This window comes from Dromiciops gliroides, chromosome 4, assembly GCF_019393635.1.
Source record: "Dromiciops gliroides isolate mDroGli1 chromosome 4, mDroGli1.pri, whole genome shotgun sequence".
NCBI lineage: Eukaryota > Metazoa > Chordata > Mammalia > Microbiotheria > Microbiotheriidae > Dromiciops > Dromiciops gliroides.
This window is the reverse complement of record NC_057864.1, coordinates 337,105,849-337,123,908: the sequence shown is the minus strand read 5'-3', so window position 1 is coordinate 337,123,908 and position 18,060 is coordinate 337,105,849. Positions and strand designations below refer to the sequence as shown.

General features: G+C 38.4%; 1 protein-coding gene across 1 annotated transcript in view; it reads left to right on the top strand.

Moving 5' to 3' along the window:
- Positions 1-18,060, top strand: part of PDSS2 (decaprenyl diphosphate synthase subunit 2) — a 280,572-nt gene that overhangs the window by 231,520 nt on the left and 30,992 nt on the right. Inside the window, 1 exon segment of the mRNA XM_043963274.1 lies at positions 6,511-6,543. Coding sequence (XP_043819209.1) covers positions 6,511-6,543 — 33 coding nt within the window.

The window sequence follows — 18,060 nt, the reverse complement described above, 5'->3', positions numbered from 1 at the left end:
AGAGAGATTTGTGGCAGACAGCACAACCCCCAGGCTATTGCAGTGGTCCAGCCATGAGGTGATGAGAGCATACAGCAGGGTGGTGGCAGTGTCAGAGGAGAGAAGGGGGCATATGCAAGAGATGTTATAAAGGTAAAATTGACAAGTCTTGGCAACAGATTGTATATGAAGCTTGGGGATGGGAGAGAGTGAGGAGGTAAGGATGACACCTCTTTTGTAAGCCTGGATGACTGGGAGGATGGTGTCCTGAGTCTGAGTTTCCATGTTGTCACTAGCCACCTCTGTGATCTTGGGTAAGTCACCTAACCTCTGGGGTTTCCTCAAAATAACAATTATTAAAAAAGGCTCTAAGTCATTCCCCCCACACACACCCGCCTTCCACATTCAAGCTTTATTTCTTAAACACCTGTGCTCCTTTAGCAAGCTTTTTGGCTTGATTCTGCTGCCAGTCTGGCCTTCTGTTCAGGCCTCTTTGGAGATCTGGGTAGATTCTTTCCTTGCTAAAGCTTTGTCTTCTTTGTTTTACTTCCCTCCTCTAGATTTCAGGAATATTGGTAGCAGGAAGGATGGCCCTGAAAATGTAAAAGAAAAGTTTTGGTTAGAAAGAGGCTTGCTATGTATAGATTAGAAGGCCCTGTTACTATTTGGCTCAGAAATCACTTCCATTTGTCCCCTGCTTCCTCCTCCTTCATTGGGCTTAAAGAAAAGTGAATACTGAAAAGTTAACCATAAGGCAATGAGACAATTTCACAATTTCAAAAAATTGATTAGCCTCCCTATGTTAAAACCATTTAATCAGTATTACCATAGAACAGTCCTGTTCCAGCATTGTGCTATTTGGCCCTGGCCTTCCCTGGGCTCTTATTGGTTGTCAGCAGTGAAAGAGGAGGCCGAAAAGCAGAGGAGGACTCCTTTATATTCTGGTAATCTCTGTACCTGATACCTGATCACATCAGCAGTGGGTAAGGACTTAAGCCTCCAAACCAAAACACAGCTGGCTGCTCTAATTTTAGTCCTTCCAGGCTTAGTTTCCTTTTTTTTTTTTTAGTGAGGCAATTGGGGTTAAGTGACTTGCCCAGGGTCACACAGCTAGTTAAGTGTTAAGTGTCTGAGGCCGGATTTGAACTCAGGTACTCCTGATTCCAGGGCCGGTGCTCTATCCACTGCGCCATCTAGCTGCCCCCTAGTTTCCTTTTAATAGGACTTTGACCTAAGAATTTTACCCCATATCGGAGCTCTACAAGATGTATTTGGTACTTCCTTCCCTTTTAGACACCTCCATGCAGTCTCTTAAAGTACCAAAATTCTTCCTTTGAAGAAAAAAAAAAATCTTTCAACACCATTGCTGGTGCACAGATTGTTCATTATAGCTAAGACTTCTTTTACCTAAAAGAAATTTTTGCCAACATGTAGGAAGAAAACCCTTATGAAAAGTTATTACATGAGAAGGTTCTGAAATGAAGATCTTCTAGGAGAAAAATATATGTCACTTTTATTCAGGAATCTGGCTGTCAGATTGGCTAGGAAGTTAAGGTAGCTACAGATGATCAATTTCTCAGCTCGCTCTATATTATGGAATATTGCTTTCCTGCTTTTAGAAAAAGCCTTCACCAGTCTAGATAACAACAGTTGGAAATTGGAGACAGTTCATTTATGTTACCCAATTCTTCTTTGTTACCAGCCATAAAAAAGCATTTGTTTTTTAAGGTAAAAGACCACATTGTATGTCCATTACTTACCAAAATGGGATCTCCTTTTGGTCTATAGAGACTAGGTATATAAACCTTTGGAATTAATCCCTTTATACATCCTCTCAGTCAAAAGCATCAGCTTTTCTCCCTGTTTGTACAGAATATTATTTTACAGTGCTGACTGCAGCTATTTGAGAGTAGTCTGCAGAGTTATGAACACTAGTATGCTATCTTGTCGACTTTCACATTTTTCAAGATAATGCAGGGTTCCAACCACACATTCTCTGTGAACCACTACAGACTGATAAAAAATTACTTGTGTTTCCCATGACCTCGGTTGACAAGAAGCATTCCAACAAGGGCCCAAAAGATGACTGAGCCCCTTTAAAAGACCCTTGTAATGAAGCCTCCAGGGAGTCTCTGTGTGGAGTGAAATTTAAAGTTGCTTCTGTAGATGTACAGTGTAGCATGCAGCAGCTTAAGACTGCTGTCTGTTTAAATGCCCTCCTGTTTTGCATTTATTTAATATCGCCCTATTTTGAGCCCCAGTGAGAAAGTTATTTTAATAATATCTTCTTTTTCTAGAAATACATGATGTCTGGCAGATGTCATGAAAAGGAGAAAAATAGAGCATTTCATCCTCTTTAAAGCTTAGAGAGCTTATTATTCTCCTTTGGTCATGAAAATAACCTTGGTCCACATAGAATTCTAGAACTTAAAGAGACTTTAGAGAGCATATAAATCAGCGCCTTAATTTTACAAGTGAAGCAACTGAGGCCCAGCCAAAAATAGCTTTCTCTACTTTAAAAAAAAGTTATAATTATTAAGCATTTTTTCTCCCCCTGTGGGAAAATATATACATATATACATATATATATATATATATATAACCATTACGACTAATAAGCAGAATTGAACAAAACAAATTCACACATTAGCAAGGTCCAAAAATATATGTCTTATTTTGCATATTAATCTTATCACCCCTGTGTTGTGAGGTGAGCAACATTCTTCATTATTAGCCTGGACTCCTAGTTCAGAATTTTTAAATATTAGAATTTTCATTTTTATAACATTGATATTATAGTATAATTATTCTACTGGTTCTAGTCACTGAATTCTGAATCAGTTCATACAGGTCTTCCCAGGTGAAGCAACTTTTCCAAGATCCCAAGATGGGAAGCCAGGTATCCTGAGTCCTAGTTTAAGACTCTAGTTTATTACATTGCTTTCTCATATTCCAGGACTAAAATTAATAACAATCAATATGTATTAAGCAGTTATTATGTATGAGACATTCTGCTAGGTTCTGGGAATACAAATACAAATAATACAATGATCCCTACTCAAAAGGAGTTTACATTTTAATGGGGAAGACAAATACATATATATATATATATATAATATAAATACATGCAAATCTATACAAAGTAGTTAAATAAAAGGTAGTATGAGAAGGAGGACACTAGCAAGTAGGGAGATCAGATAGTACCTAAGCCATGTCTTAAAGGAAAGAAGGACTCTATAAGGCAGAAGTGAAGAGGAAGTGAAGTGCAGGAATGGGGTGGCAGACATTGCATAAACAAAGAGATGGAAGATGGAGTGTTGTATGTGAGGGTCAGAGAGAGACAACTTTTCTGAATTAGCGTATAGGAGGGACAGTTATGTTGGGTGTGGCTGGAAAGATAGGTTAGGGATACATCAGTTGTGAAGGGCTTTAAAAGCTACACAGAGGTGGAGCCTAGATGGTGGCGTGGTTAGAATCAATAGTTCTATTCAAGGGAGTGGTGCAGTTCACAGGTAGGTAGGCCCTAGGAGGTATACCTAGAAAAAAGAAAATCCACAAGCAAGCAGCAGTGGTGGTGTAGCTCAGAACTCAGGAGCAGAATGGCATCTCAGTTCCAACATCTATCCCAGGTTTCAGAGGAATAATGAGGGCAAGAATTCCAAACCAAAGAGGAACCTAAAACTCTGCCACTGAACCAATGGAATTGGCAGTCTACTTTTGCATAGCCCCAAATCCACGTCAGGAATTTGTAGAGCTCAGACTAGGGGGTAGCAATTAGACTGTGCCATAGATCAGACCCCTGAGGGAACACTGGAAGCGTACAAGTCCCCAGGCTGTACTTTAGATCTAGAATAACACAACACTCAATATCCCAAGAAAGCAGCAACAGACCTTCCTTCCAGAGATTTGGCAGATCCAAGCCCTAGCTCCTAGTCTGAAGTCAAGAAGTTGGATGGAAGAATGGGCAAACAAAGGAAGACCTCCACCTTAATAAGCTATCGTAGTGACAGGGATGCTGAATACACAGATGCCTAAGAAGAGAGTGACAACATCTGCAACTAACACCTTAGTGAAAAACACAACTTTTGCACAGACTTAGATAGAATTCCTGGAAGAGCTGAAGCAAGAGCTTGAAAAGAGTTTTTAAATGTTTGTATGAATGTAGTGACACTACTTGAGGAAAAACTAGAGAAGAAATGAGAGCTATGGAAAAAAGAATTGAAAAGGAAATTAACATCTTCTCCCAAGAGGTATAAAATTTTGTCCAAGCAACAATCTCCCTTTAAATTAGAATAGACCAGATGGAAGCCAATGATTCTACATGGTGTCAAGAAATATTAGAACAAAGTCAAAAGGCTGGAAAAAAGTAGAAGAAAGTGTAACATCTCATAGCAAAAACAACTGACCTAGGAAACAGATAGAAAGGGGGGGGGGGATGGAGAATCATTGGACTATCAGAATGCCATGACGGGGGCAGCCAGGTGGTACAGTGGATAGAGCACCGGCCCTGGAGTCAGGAGTACCTGAGTTAAAATCTGGCCTCACACACTTAACACTTACTAGCTGTGTGACCCTGGGCAAGTCACTTAACCCCAATTGCCTCACTAAAAAAACAAACAAACAAAACAAAACAGAATGCCATGACCAAAAAAAAAAGAGCCTAGACACCCTATTTCAAGAACTCTTAAATGGAAATAGTTTAACTATTATCTTTACTCTCCATTCTCTAATTAGCTCTGACTCTCTATATAGTGTGTTATTAGGATATAGAAAATAAATCATTCTTTAAAGTAGAAAAAAGTGAGTTTCTAACCCACAAATGTAAAAACCATGCAAAAATTAACTAAACTCTATCCTTTCCCACTTGCCCAGCAATAAAAGTGACCTCTTAGAATATATGGTAACCTCTGCCAGAGGTCTCCTCTGGTACCTCATCATGGTATAGGAGAAATTCTGGATTTTTAAAGGGAATACCAGTGGAGTGTCAAGTCTTTCCAGATAGAGAGTGTATAGAAGAACTGTCATGTAAAGACTGGACCTTGCTAAGTTCAGAGAAAATCATCACCAGATTGGCCAGGAGGTTGTGAATTTTTCAGTCACAGGAACTCTCAAAATCTGTAGTAATAGAGGGAGTACCCACACTGACAATAATAGAAGATCCTTGAAGTGTCCAAGTTAATTTAATAGAAGAAATGATGTCACTTTTCAGTGTTATCTGTCCTCATTTGAATCAGCATTACAATTTGCTTTCTGCCCATCAGCTGTAAAAACTTGCTGTGAAAACAGTTTTCGTATCAGATATTCCATTGTCGAGTGGGTAGATATCAACTGGTGCCAGTTTGTATGCTGCTAAAATTTATGCTGCTGAAATCTTGAGAAGCATTTAGATTAATTATATTCTTTCAAAAATTTCCCCAAGTTGTGATAAAATTAGCTATTTCTGTTTCAAAATTTACTAATGTTTTTTCACTGTTTTCTTAGCAAAAACTGCAAATTGTTTTTGAGATCTGTGGTTTTATGACTCATGAAACTTTTTAACAGCCCCATGGGGTAAATGTCTGTACCGAATCAAAACCTTAATCATAGTTTTGTAAAGAATCTATTTCAGGTGAGATTCAGCCAATAGTAAAAGGCACCTTTGCATAGTTAGAGTCAGTTCAAGTTAAGATATTGATGATAACTGGTAGTGTCTCTGCCATGCCCAAGTGTTTACTTTCATCCTCCGTTTTCAGAATTTTCAAAAGGTTAATTGTGAATTTATGGAAATTTATCATCGTTAGTTATTTTTGTAATGGTATTTCATAAAACAGAGTATTAGTGATGTTGGAGAGAATGGGTGGGGAAGGCAAGAGCTGGGAATGCATCTTAGAATGCAAATGCTTGAGGTTTGCAAATAACTTGTGATAGACGACTAAACCAAAGCGCTTCAGACTTCATAGTCGATTCCAAAAACACTAACGTACCAGCTAAGTAAGTACGTTCATATTCTTATGACAAAAGAGAAAAGAGGCAGATCTGAGTGATGCTCTCAGTCCCCATGTGCTTTAGTCCCTGCAGCATTAAGGACTTAGCAGAAGACGGAGTAAAAGCTCAATCTGTACAATGTGAAGATCCATTCCAAAACATGCCTTTGAAGCATGAGTTGTAAACAAGTTGTTCTGGGCTGAATTGCAGATGCCAAATGGATACAACTACTGGCTTTAATAAACACAGAAGTAGATACTTCAGTATTTCTATGGGGCTTTTGATGTGTATTATATGCTAGAAAATGCTCGAGTTATCTAAACTGTGTCTATTGCTTCCTGTAGTGATCCTCTAGTCTAATACTCTGAAGTTCATAGACCTAGAAGCATTTAACTCATATAATGTATTTGGTTCTAAATCCTAAAGAAAATAATTAGAGTCTTAAAATAATGCATTTTACAATTTTTTGAGTGGTTGAGCTTCTGTTCCTTTGGAAACAAAGAATGCTGCATAGTTTTTGATGATCTGTTATTCAAAATTTTAATTTATGTTTTTTTTTAATTTAAGGCTCAAGAAAAAGGGAGCTTAAACTATTCAAAGGTAGGTGAATTTTATGTTTAGATATTTGTCTATGTGTATATATGTCTATATAAAAATATAAATCAAGAGAGAAGGGGATATAATTATTGATCATACTTTATTTTGAAATGCGGGAAGAGAATTATGATCAAAGATTAAGAGATTTTCTGTTTAGGGCTTGGCACACAGTAAGCATTTTAAAAGAACTTTTTTGCATTCTTTTTGTCATACATTAGTGTATTAATTTACATAAGACCACTGAACATTATCAGAAACATTAATATTGCCTACAATTTAAGATATCTTTTCTTTTAATGGTAATAATGGTACATTTTATAATAGGAACAACTCAGTGAAGTAGAGCAGTTGGTATTATCCACATTTTGAAGAAGCTAAAATTCAGAGGTTAAAGTGACTGGCTTTACTCAAGTCTCCAAACCTCTTCAGTCCAGAGTTCTCTATCTGTACAACATTGCCCTTCTTGTCATCACCATCGGAAAGTGTGCATAGTTGACACTATAAAGGATAGTTTAAATGACAGAATCTTTATCTTCAAGGTGTTTACAGGTGAAAACAGACCACAACTTATGAGGAATCATATTTCCTATCTTCTGACAGAGATGCAGAATCAGACATATATTTTCAAGCATAATTAATGCATGGATTGTTTTGCCTGACTATTGTTATTTTTTACGAGAGCTTTTTTTTTCCCCATTGGGGAGCAGTTGTAAAGGCTGAAGAAGTATAAGGATAGTTATTCCAAAAAGAAAGAAACAGGAAAGAAAAGGACATCAATAAAATATAAAAATACAGACAAGAGTTGAAAGAAGTTCAGAGGGAACACAGATAAGCAGAACGGTGTTGGGACTACCATGTTAAATTTAACACAATATAAGAATCAAATTATGCATAGTAGAGATTCATGGTTTCTGATAGATTCCTCTTTTGTAGTCTTCACATAAGAAGATATTTATTTTTGTTAAATTCATAACAATAATAAAAGTTTTTAAAGAAAAGAGATTTCACTCTTATAAGAACATGAACATAAATATAAGGTTTGAGTTGTGGAACACTGACATGCACCATAGGCTATGTATTTGTACGAGATGGTAAGCTCCGTGAAGACAGGGACCACATTAATCATCTTTGTATTTCCCCAAGCACAGTACTTCACACAGAGCAGGTACTTAAAACAGTTGTTCAGTAAATGCCTCAAGAATTCCTTTCCCAGACAGAAGTCATGGGAGCATGGTTTATGCATCAATCTGGAGGGCCTTAGCTCTGTATCATTAGAGACTACGGAGAAATGGAAAGTCCAGGCTCCAACGGTTTCACCCAGGAACACACAGAAAGCGAATATCAGATTATGTACCAATAAGAATAAAGTCATACATGACTTTCAAGTTATTCCTTTTATGATAAGGCAACAAAAACAGAAAAAATTATTCCCACTCTTTAATTAAGAAAGACTTCATTGTAGCATGACTCCAAAAGCTATTAAGAAAGATGGGGGGGAGGGGGAGCAGCTGGGTGGCGCAGTGGATAAAACACCAGTCCTGGATTCAAGAGGACCTGAGTTCAAATCTAGCCTCAGACACTTGGCACTTACTAGCTGTGTGACCCTGGGCAAGTCACTTAACCCTCGTTGCCCCACCAAAGGAAAAAGAAAAGAAAGTTAGGAACATAATTGACTTTTTTTTAAGGAATATAGGATTATATACATAAGGATGTAAGAAGCCGTGAGTACAAAGAAACAAAACTAGAAACAGGAAAACTAGATGAGAGAAAAGCTCAGAAGGTTAAAAAAAAAAAAGTGACATGAGAGATGCAAAGTAATTTGGAATAGCTAGGAGAGGCAGGCCTTATAATGTATTCTCAGAATTTTTTTCATCATTCAGGAGGCAATGGGGAACCATTGTTGAATATTTGGGTAGTGATGTATACTGGGGGCAGAAGAAGGAATAATGTGACAGGAATCACATAAGGTTAATTTAGTAGAGAGGTGAAAGGAATGTTGTAATAATCCAGTTTAGAGATGATCAGGTAGAAATGGAGGAAAGATGACAGCCATCAGGGATATTATAAAGGAAGAAATGTCATGATTTGGGATTGGGTTATTAATGAATGAAGGACATTAGAATGAGAGCATTTCTCTGAACCATTTTGGGAAGCCTGTTGCACATGTGAGCATATTGGAAAGAAGAGTGGTGACGAGCCATTGATTTTGAGATGTTCTTGGAGACTGAAAGAGATTGAAGTAGATTGAAGTCTGTATTACAAGAGTTCTAGAGTAGCCAGAAGTCATGTGTCATTTGGGTAGTCTGTTTGACCTTGGACAAGTCAATTCATTTCTCTCCATTTAAATAAGAGGAATGGACTAGGTGATTTCTAAGTTCTCCTTCAGCTGTAGCATTCTATGATTCTATGATAAGCAGGCATTCTTTGAGAAATAAAAGTGCTGATGTACAAGACGTATACTGGGAATGCAAAGCTCCAAACTGAATAATCTCTGTACTAGAAGACAGCTTACTTTTTCCTAGAGTAGTCAGAAAAAAGTTGCATGAAAGGTCGGCTATACCTGAACCAAGCCTTGAAGGAAGGCACATATTTTGAAAGGCAGGGCTGATCCAAAAAAATCACCTAACTCTGCAAACCTTCTGACTCAACAATATCAACAATAGGCTGATAAGGACATCAGATAAAGAGGACATGGTTCTATATATGTGAAAATACTATAATCACTCTTTTCGTGGTGGAAAAGAACTGAAAACTAAGGGGATGCCCATCAGTAGGGAAATGCCCAAACAAATTATGGTATGTGACTATAATGCAATGCTATTCCCCTGTAAGAAATGACAAAAGGGAAGTTTGAGAGAAATCCTTGAAGACATGAAATTATGCATTCAGGAGAATAATTTATACTATAATAACAAAAACATTATAAAAACAACCATTTTAAACTCCAGGCAATCTAGTTACCACCCATGATTCCAAGAGAACTCATGATTTAGAATGCCACTCACCTCCTGACAGAGTGGTGACAGACTAAATAGACAATAAGACATTTTTAGACATGGCCACTATAGAAATGTGTTTTATTTGACTATGAATATTTTAACAAGGGTTTTGTCTTTTTTTTTAAGGGGAGGGGCTGAAAGTGAGATAAAATGACTATTCACGGGAAAAAAAAATTAATTAAAAAAAGCAGGGCTGAGGAGAGTACATTTCCAGGTGTTGGGGATGGCTTGTGCAGCTGAATGGTGACAAGAGGTAGCTAACTGAGTTTGAGGAACTGCTTAGCTCTCCAGTTTGTCTAGAATATAGAGTGTGCGCAGAGATTGATATGATACAATAGAATTGCGAAAAGTTGGAAAGGTAGCTTAGAGCTTGCATTTCTAAAGCACTTTAAACACTGGACTGATTGAATATGTGTGTTAACCTAGAGGTAGTAAAGAACCAATGAAGTATTTTTGAGTAGAGGAATGACTTCATACCTGTGCCTCAAAAAGATTATCTTGTGGGGCAGCTAGGTAGCTCAGTGGATAAAGCACCAGCCCTGGATTCAGGAGGACCTGAATTCAAATCCGGCCTCAAGACATTTGAAACTTACTAGCTGTGTGACCCTGGGCAAGTCACTTAACCCTCATTGCCCCGAAAAAAAGAAAAAAAAAAGATTATGTTGTACCCTCTGTAAAGGATGGATTGGAGAAGAGTGGGATGAGAAGCAGCGAGACCAGTCAAAGAACTATTACAGTACTCTAGGCAAGAGGAGATGAGGACATCAAATAGAATGTTGGCCCTGTAAATGAAGAGAAGGGATATGAAGGTATAATTGACAAGATTTGTCAACCAATTTGGATAGTTAAGATTGAGATAAGGAATATCAAGGATCGAATCAAGAATGACTCCAAAATTGTCAGCCCAAGTGAGTGGAAGAATGATAGTGCCCTCAACAGAAATAAGGAGGTTTAGAATGGACCAGTTTATTAGCAATAAAAATGGTCAGTTCTCTTTCAGAGATCATGTAATTTCTCTGCCTTCTTTAAAAAATAAAAAGCTCTATATTGTCTACTAAACTAATTCCAGACTCTTTAGTGCTCTTTACCTACTTTTCTAGCTTTGTATCCCACTAATTCTTTTGCTTGTTGATTTAAAAAAATTATTTCTCTCTATATATGACATATTTCCCTAATAATAATTCCTAATATTTATATAGTACTTCAAAGTTTGTGAAGTGCCTTACATATGTTAGCTCATTTGATCCTCACAACAACCTTGTGAGGTAATATTCTTATCAACATTTTATAGATGGGGAAACCAAGGCACAGAGAGGGTGTTTTTCCCAGGGTCACACAGATAGTAAGTTTCTGAGGCAGTATTCAGATTCAGGTCTTCCTGAGTCCAAATCCTAAACTCTATTCCACTGAGCCACATAGATCCCTAGATTCCAACTAAGTCCCTTCTTTTCAGGGACTCATATCTCTTTGCGTTCCCAGCAATTGTCACAAAATTCTATTTGCTATATGTACTAAGTAAATGTTTGTGATAATGAAAAAAGAAATTATAGCTAAAATTGGATTTGATTGGTTCTATAGCACTGGCTCTCTGTTTAACTGAATAAATATGAAGTTCAAACTATGTCTAAGGCATTGTGGAATATTTTTGATGACTAGCGCTAATTTGGGGGGACTAATCTATGGAGGACTAATCTGGGGACTTTTGACTATTTGGCTATCTGACTGCTATTAATTTAATGTGGGCCATTTATAAAGTTCCACCACACTGCTCCGCTCCCAAATTGATAAGCAAAATATTAAGAAGCCTCTTAACTAAATAATCAAAGCAGAGTTTATTTATGAGATACTATTAAAAATTAAGAATACAGGGAAATAAAATGTACAACCTGACTGCTTTGTGGCACTTCTCTTTCCACTCTGTCTCTTTGGAACTTCTTGAATACAATAAGGGCCTTAGCCACCTCTCCCCTCAGGGTATTCTCACTTGCTCAGCTACTTTCACTTTACTCCACCTGTACCCTTTCACTTTGTAAATCTCCCTGCTTCTAACTTTCCTCTCCTTACTGCCACTGCTGAACCCCTGTGTTTCTCTCTCACCAACCTTCTGTCTGTCTGCTCTGTCACTCTGCCCTTCGGCCTCTCTTTTCCCTGCTCCTAGTCCTTCTTGTCTTCTCCTGTGTCCTTGTAGCCCCGTCTGTCTTCTCCAACCTTTCTAATCTCGTCAGCCGCTGCTTGACCTCTTCTCTGCCTCGTCTTGTCCCTCAGAACCTCTTCTCAGCCTCTCTCATCCCTCCTTGTCCAACTGAACCCCCTTGCTGTCTCACTCTCAGGTCTATATATACCTTTCTTATCTCCACTCAAATCTCGGGGCTTTCTGCGCCCCCATAGACCAAGCTAATCCTCCAGCCAAGGCTGCGGCTGGTGGGGGGAGGGGGGATGCCTCAGCCTCATGTGCCTCAGCACAGGCTATCCGGGATCTTTCAGATAGCTCCGCTCAGGTCGGAGGGAGCTGGGGGCTTCCCCCCCCCCCACAGCTGTCTGACCTGGCATCTGGTACAGCCCACGGGGCTTTCTGGCTCAGCTGAATCAGAGGGGAAGGGGAAGAGACCCTGAAGGCCTAAGGCTTTCTAATCTCAACCTAAAGGTAGGGTCCCCAAATCAAAATAAGTTTCCACAGCATTGTATTAAATGCTAGGAGAATAGAGTCCAATTAGAAAGCTGTTGCAACACACCAGGTGAGAGGAAACATAGGTAAAACCTAGGATAATGATGTGAGTCTAGAGAAATAGATGGATGTGAAAGATGTTGTGGAGGTCAAATCAACAAAACTTGGCAACTGCCAAGAGGAATGAGGGAGATGAAGAGTCAGAGATGACTTCCTGAGAGAGGCAAGGGACTCTAGATGCTAAAGATTAGGGGAATTTGTTTTCCTGAGGGAAAGGGTAGAAAGGAAAGGAAGAATGAATAGGTATGGAAAACCAAAACAAAAGAAATTAAAAAGAAAGGAGGCTCATTGAAGTATTTTTTGTTTTGTTTTGTTTTGTTTTTTTAGTGAGGCAATTGGGGTTAAGTGACTTGCCCAGGGTCACACAGCTAGTAAGTGTTAAGTGTCTGAGGCCGGATTTGAACTCAGGTACTCCTGACTCCAGGGCCGGTGCTCTATCCACTGCGCCATCTAGCTGCCCCCCTGAAGTATTTTTTTAAATGCATAGAAGAGAACAGAGGAAAAGGCCAAAAAATCATCCTAGAGTAGCAGGACAGCCTTAAAAAGTGACATGTTAAATTGATTATATATTTTTAAAGAAAACAAATTATTCATAATAGAGATTGGCAGCTTTAAATATTAAATATTTTTTCTGTTCAACTATGAATAGTGAAATACCCATGTTATTTGGTGTTTGCCAAGATCAGAATTTTAAAAGAATAAACTTTTAAAAGGAGTCAGTGATGATTCCTAGATTGCAAACCTGTATGACTAAAAAAATGGTAGTCCTAAACTGAAGTAAGGAGATTAGGAGGAAGGGTAGATTTACAGGGGAAAAAATAGAGTTCTGTTTGAAAGCCTAGGAGAAATTCTGTCCATTCTATTAGTTGGTGATGTGGGACTGAAGCTCAGGAAGTAGACTAGAGCTGTATATATAGCTCTAAGAGTCATCTACAAGGAAATGATCATTGAACCCATAACTTTTTTTTTTTTTTAGACCCGTGATTTCAGCAGGTTAGGAGCCTCCTAATGCATCTTCCATTGATGTAAGCCAAGTCAGTAAGTGTATATTAAGTGCCTGTTTTGTACCAGGCAAGGCAGTAACCACTAGAGACTCTGGGAAAAGCAAAAAATAGAGTTCCTTCTTTCTAGGAACCTGTAGTCTAATGGGGGAAATAACATGCAAACAACTACATAGGAACAAGACATAATAAAGTAGAGGTAATCTCAGAGGAAAGAAACTAGGATTAAGGAGGAACAGGAAAGACTTCTTGCAGAACAAAAGACTTCAGCTGAGACTGGAAGAAAACCAGGGAGGCCAGGATATGGGGATGAGGAGAGAAAGTGTTCCAGGCATGGGAGACAGCCAGTGAAAATTCAAGGAGTATACAGATGGAGTGGCTTAGGCAAGGGACAGCAAAGGAGGCTAGTGTCATTGAATTGTAGAGTATGTAGAGGGGGAGTAAGATGTAAAAGGAAGAAAGGAAAGAAAGGCTTCAAAAGCCAAACAGAGGCTTTTCTATCTCATCTTGTAGGTAATAGGAAGCCACTGGAGTTTATTGAATAGGGAGAGTACTATGGTCAGACTTGTACTTTAGAAAAATACTTGTGGCAGCCAAGTGCACTGGAGTGAGGAGAGACTTGAGGAAGGAAGACCAGGCAGTAGGCTACTTCAGTAGTTCAGGTGGGAAATAATTGGGGGTCGCCACCAAGGTGACAACTATGTGAGTAGAGAGCTGATATGATGATAAAAATGGCAAGATTTGATGACTGATTTGATATGTGGGGCAAGAGAGAAGGAGGAGTTGAAGATGAAGTACAAGTCGCAAGCTGGGAGCATGCTGGTACACTTGACAGTAATAAGGAATTTAGGAAGAGAGGAGGTTTGAAGGAAAAGGAATGAGGTCGATTTTGGACAAGTTGAGTTTAAGATTTCTAATAGTCAGAGGTGCAAAAATAGAGGTCGGCAGAGAGCGTAGGCCTTGACAAATAGATCTGGGGGTTACCAGCAGAGAGATGATAGTTGAATCCATTGATGTGGATAAGCTCACCAAGAGGGAGAAGAAACAAGGGCCCAGAACAGAGCCTTGGGAACACCAAAGACTAAGAGACATGATATTGATGAAGACCCAACAAAAGGAAACTGAGAAAAGGTCAGACAAGTAGGAGGAGGACCAGAAGTGTCACAAAAAGCAAGAGCAAAGAGAATATCAAGGAGAAAGACGGCCATAATATCTAATAGATATGTAATAGATCCTGTCAAAACCTGCAAAGGATGAGGATAAGCAAAGGCCATTGAATGTGGCCTCTTCTCTTCCAAGAGATTCTCTTGGATTCTCATATGGAAGTCATTGATAACTTTAGAGAAAGCAGTTTCAGTTGAATGTTCAGGTCAGAAGCAGGATCCTGGAGACAGCTAGGTGGCACAATGGATAAAGCACTGGCCCTGGATTTAGGAGGACCTGAGTTCAAATCCAGCCTCAGACACTTGACACTTACTAGCTGTGTGACCCTGGGCAAGTCACTTAACCCTCATTGCCCTGCAAAAAATAATAATAATAAGTTATTAGTAAGGAAACTGGCTCAAAGAAGCTGGATCCTGTAACTTTCAGTCTAAAGAATTGCCTTGGGGAACTGAGAGGTAAAGGAACTTGCCTTTGTCACACAGCCAACAGGTGACAAACGCAGAGCTTAAACCTAGGTTTCCTGACTCTAAGGCCTTCCCTCTGTCCACCCCACCAGACTGCCTTTCTATTGATGATCATAATACATATCATGTCCTGAAGTCATTAGATTGAGCATTACATATAGTTTCATGATGCTCCATAAGTTGAAGAGCATCTTCTTATCTGTAAGAAAATATCTAAAACCATAAATATATACTGCATGTGTTGAAGCAAAGCACTTTAGTTTTAGTCCTGTGAACAATGTATGTTTACAGGCACTAAATATTTAAAGAAAAGCCCGTTTGATCTTAAAAAATCAATTCAGTAAATTCACAGAACCACCAAAAATACTTTTTATTCTTTTTTGATTTAATACACACATATACGTACTTAGGTATACACGTGTGTGTATGTGTGTGATTCTCCCTGTCTCAGAATCAGGGTGGGTGATCGTTTCAAAATGAATCTCAGCTGGATCTTGGAAATGTCTATCACATTCAACAAAACAGTAGTCTTTACTCAGACACTCATAGAAGAAATTGAATTACTTTTTAATTGAGTTCATGTTGAGAGAAAGAGAGAGAGCCTGGATATGAATGATTTGCACTTTCATAGTGCCTTTCATCCTAGGATATCAAAGCACTTGACAACTATTAATTCATTAAGGCTCTCAACACTTCTGCAAGGTAGATGAAGCAAGCTTCACTCTATCCACTTCTGAAATGCAGCCACCTCTGGGAGTGAGGAAAGGCAGCTGTCTAATTGTGTATGACAACACTACCCAGGAGTTTTTAAATGCAAAGCAAGGAGTATCTTACCCAGCTTAAAACTACAGGGGAAGTTTTATTAGTCACAGTACAATTACTGGAATTGAATTTGACCAAAAACCTGCTGCTAACATTCCTACTCTTATAGACAGTACTATGGGACTCTTAATTATAATAACTGGCTTGAAGACCTGGGTTCTCCATCCCTTTTGAACAAGCTTGCTTTGTATCACCTTCTAGCCCACGTTGGAGTAGTATTGATTTAGCCCTGTCCTAGAGGGAAGAGTGCCACCTATTGAATCCTAAGCATGTCTTCGGACTAAGGAAAAAACATGTAAGGCCAGATTCATGCTTGGTTTGCTGTGGGTATATATATACGTATATATATATATATATATATATATATATATATATATATATATATATATATATATATACACGTATATATACATGTACATGTATATACATGTATATATGTCTAAAGGAAAACGAATATGTTGAGTACTCTTGCTTTGAAAAACATCTACAAACGTCTGTGTATTTTCACCAGCTGGAGACTAGCGTATGCCTGTAGTTTAGCCTACTGTTACTTGAAATAAGCATACTGCTAAAAGACTGAGGCAGATGGTATTTTTACCACTGCAGGCAAAACATGGCACCTATGGTTCGACTTTCTAGATCTTTTCATTTTTTAACAGATTCAAAATGGCTTGTTTAAATATATATCACATAGAGGCACATTCTCACCATTCTCTTTTCTTTTCAATAGCTACACAGCTCTGTATCTTCAGTTACGGCAAAGTATTGTCAGCCCAAAAATATGTAGTCTGTCTGCCTTGGTACCTTCATACAAAGTGCCCAGGGTTATGCCATAAACAGACTTGCTAATTTTTGACCCAAAGTAATACAAATTGGGTACATTGGCCTCCTTTTAAAATCCCAACTTTACATGGACCTTATATACTCTACCACCCCCAAAAAAGAAAGAGAAAAAGTTCAATGGAAACAAAAGTTATAGAGAAGTGTTTTGTTTTGGAATATTTTCATATGGTGGTTTAGTTCAATATAACATTTCTTGAGGCAGGGTGGCATGAAAAACAATTAGACTGAATTAAGGGAAACCAGAGTGTGAATCTCACTTACCACACTTACTGGCTATTGATTTATTTTCAAAATAGGGTTAATGGTAGTACCTACCTATATCACTCCCTCAAAGAATTATTATGTGAATCAGAAGAGATATTTTATATAAAGAATTTTCTAAGTCTTTTAAAATATTTACATTCTATTATATAAATATTGACATCATATACCTATTTAAAATTACTTTCCCACCCCCAAAGAAGTCCTAGAGGCATCATGTGTTGTACATAGTCAGGAAGACCTGGGTGCAAGTGCCACCTCTGAGACTGAATGACCCTGGGAAACTCACTTATTCTCTCAGTGTGCCAAGCAGTTCTCTACCACCAGGCCTTGCAGAATAATTGCAGATCTGCTTTGGTAACAGAAATTTCCTCGTAGAACTTTCTATTCACCAGTGGAATTTTAGAGATGTTTAATTATTGTATCCATTCCTTTTCAACACAAACTCAAACCTCCATTCTTCAACCTTTTCTTATTTATCTCTTCCTAGTTTTTCCATGACTGGCTAAAAATTTTCCTTGTCAGTTTTTATTCCCAAAGTCATAGATTTTTGCTCTTCTTTATTCTTCTTTCCTTATAACAAAGCTATGCAAACTCCCTCTTTAGAAGCATAACCTGTCTAGTCTTTCTTCTCAGAATGGTGGCCAACTCTAGAGAAAAATCTTTCATGATGGCACATTAAGAAATCAGTCAATAAATATTTTTCAGTGCATACTATAAGTAAGACACTGTGCAAGATTCCGGTGATAGAAAGACAAAAATGAAACAGACTCTGCCCAAGTAGCTGACATTCCATCATTCTGTGAGAATGAAATGTATTAATTTAGGCTTACGATAACAACCAAGTAAACCCTGACCCAGTGACAAAAGCCAGTTCTGGTGAAATAACCTGGGAACAATATATATAATATATACGTATTGATAGTATAAAAGTAAATATGGGGGGGGGGCAGCTAGGTGCTCAGTGATAGAGCACCAGATATGGATTCAGGAGGACCCTGAGTTCAATCCAGCCTCAGACACTGACACTTACTAGCTGTGTCACCCCTGGACAAAGTCACTTACCTTCATTGCCCTGGCAAAAACAAACAAAGGCAAACAAAAGTAAATTGAGGTAGTTTGTGGGATTTGGACAGGGACAAGGGGGATCAGAAACGGTATCCAGTAGGGACTTGAGCCTTGAAGGAAGCTTGGAATTCTAATCAATGAAGATGACAAAAAGTACCTCCTAGAGAATGAAA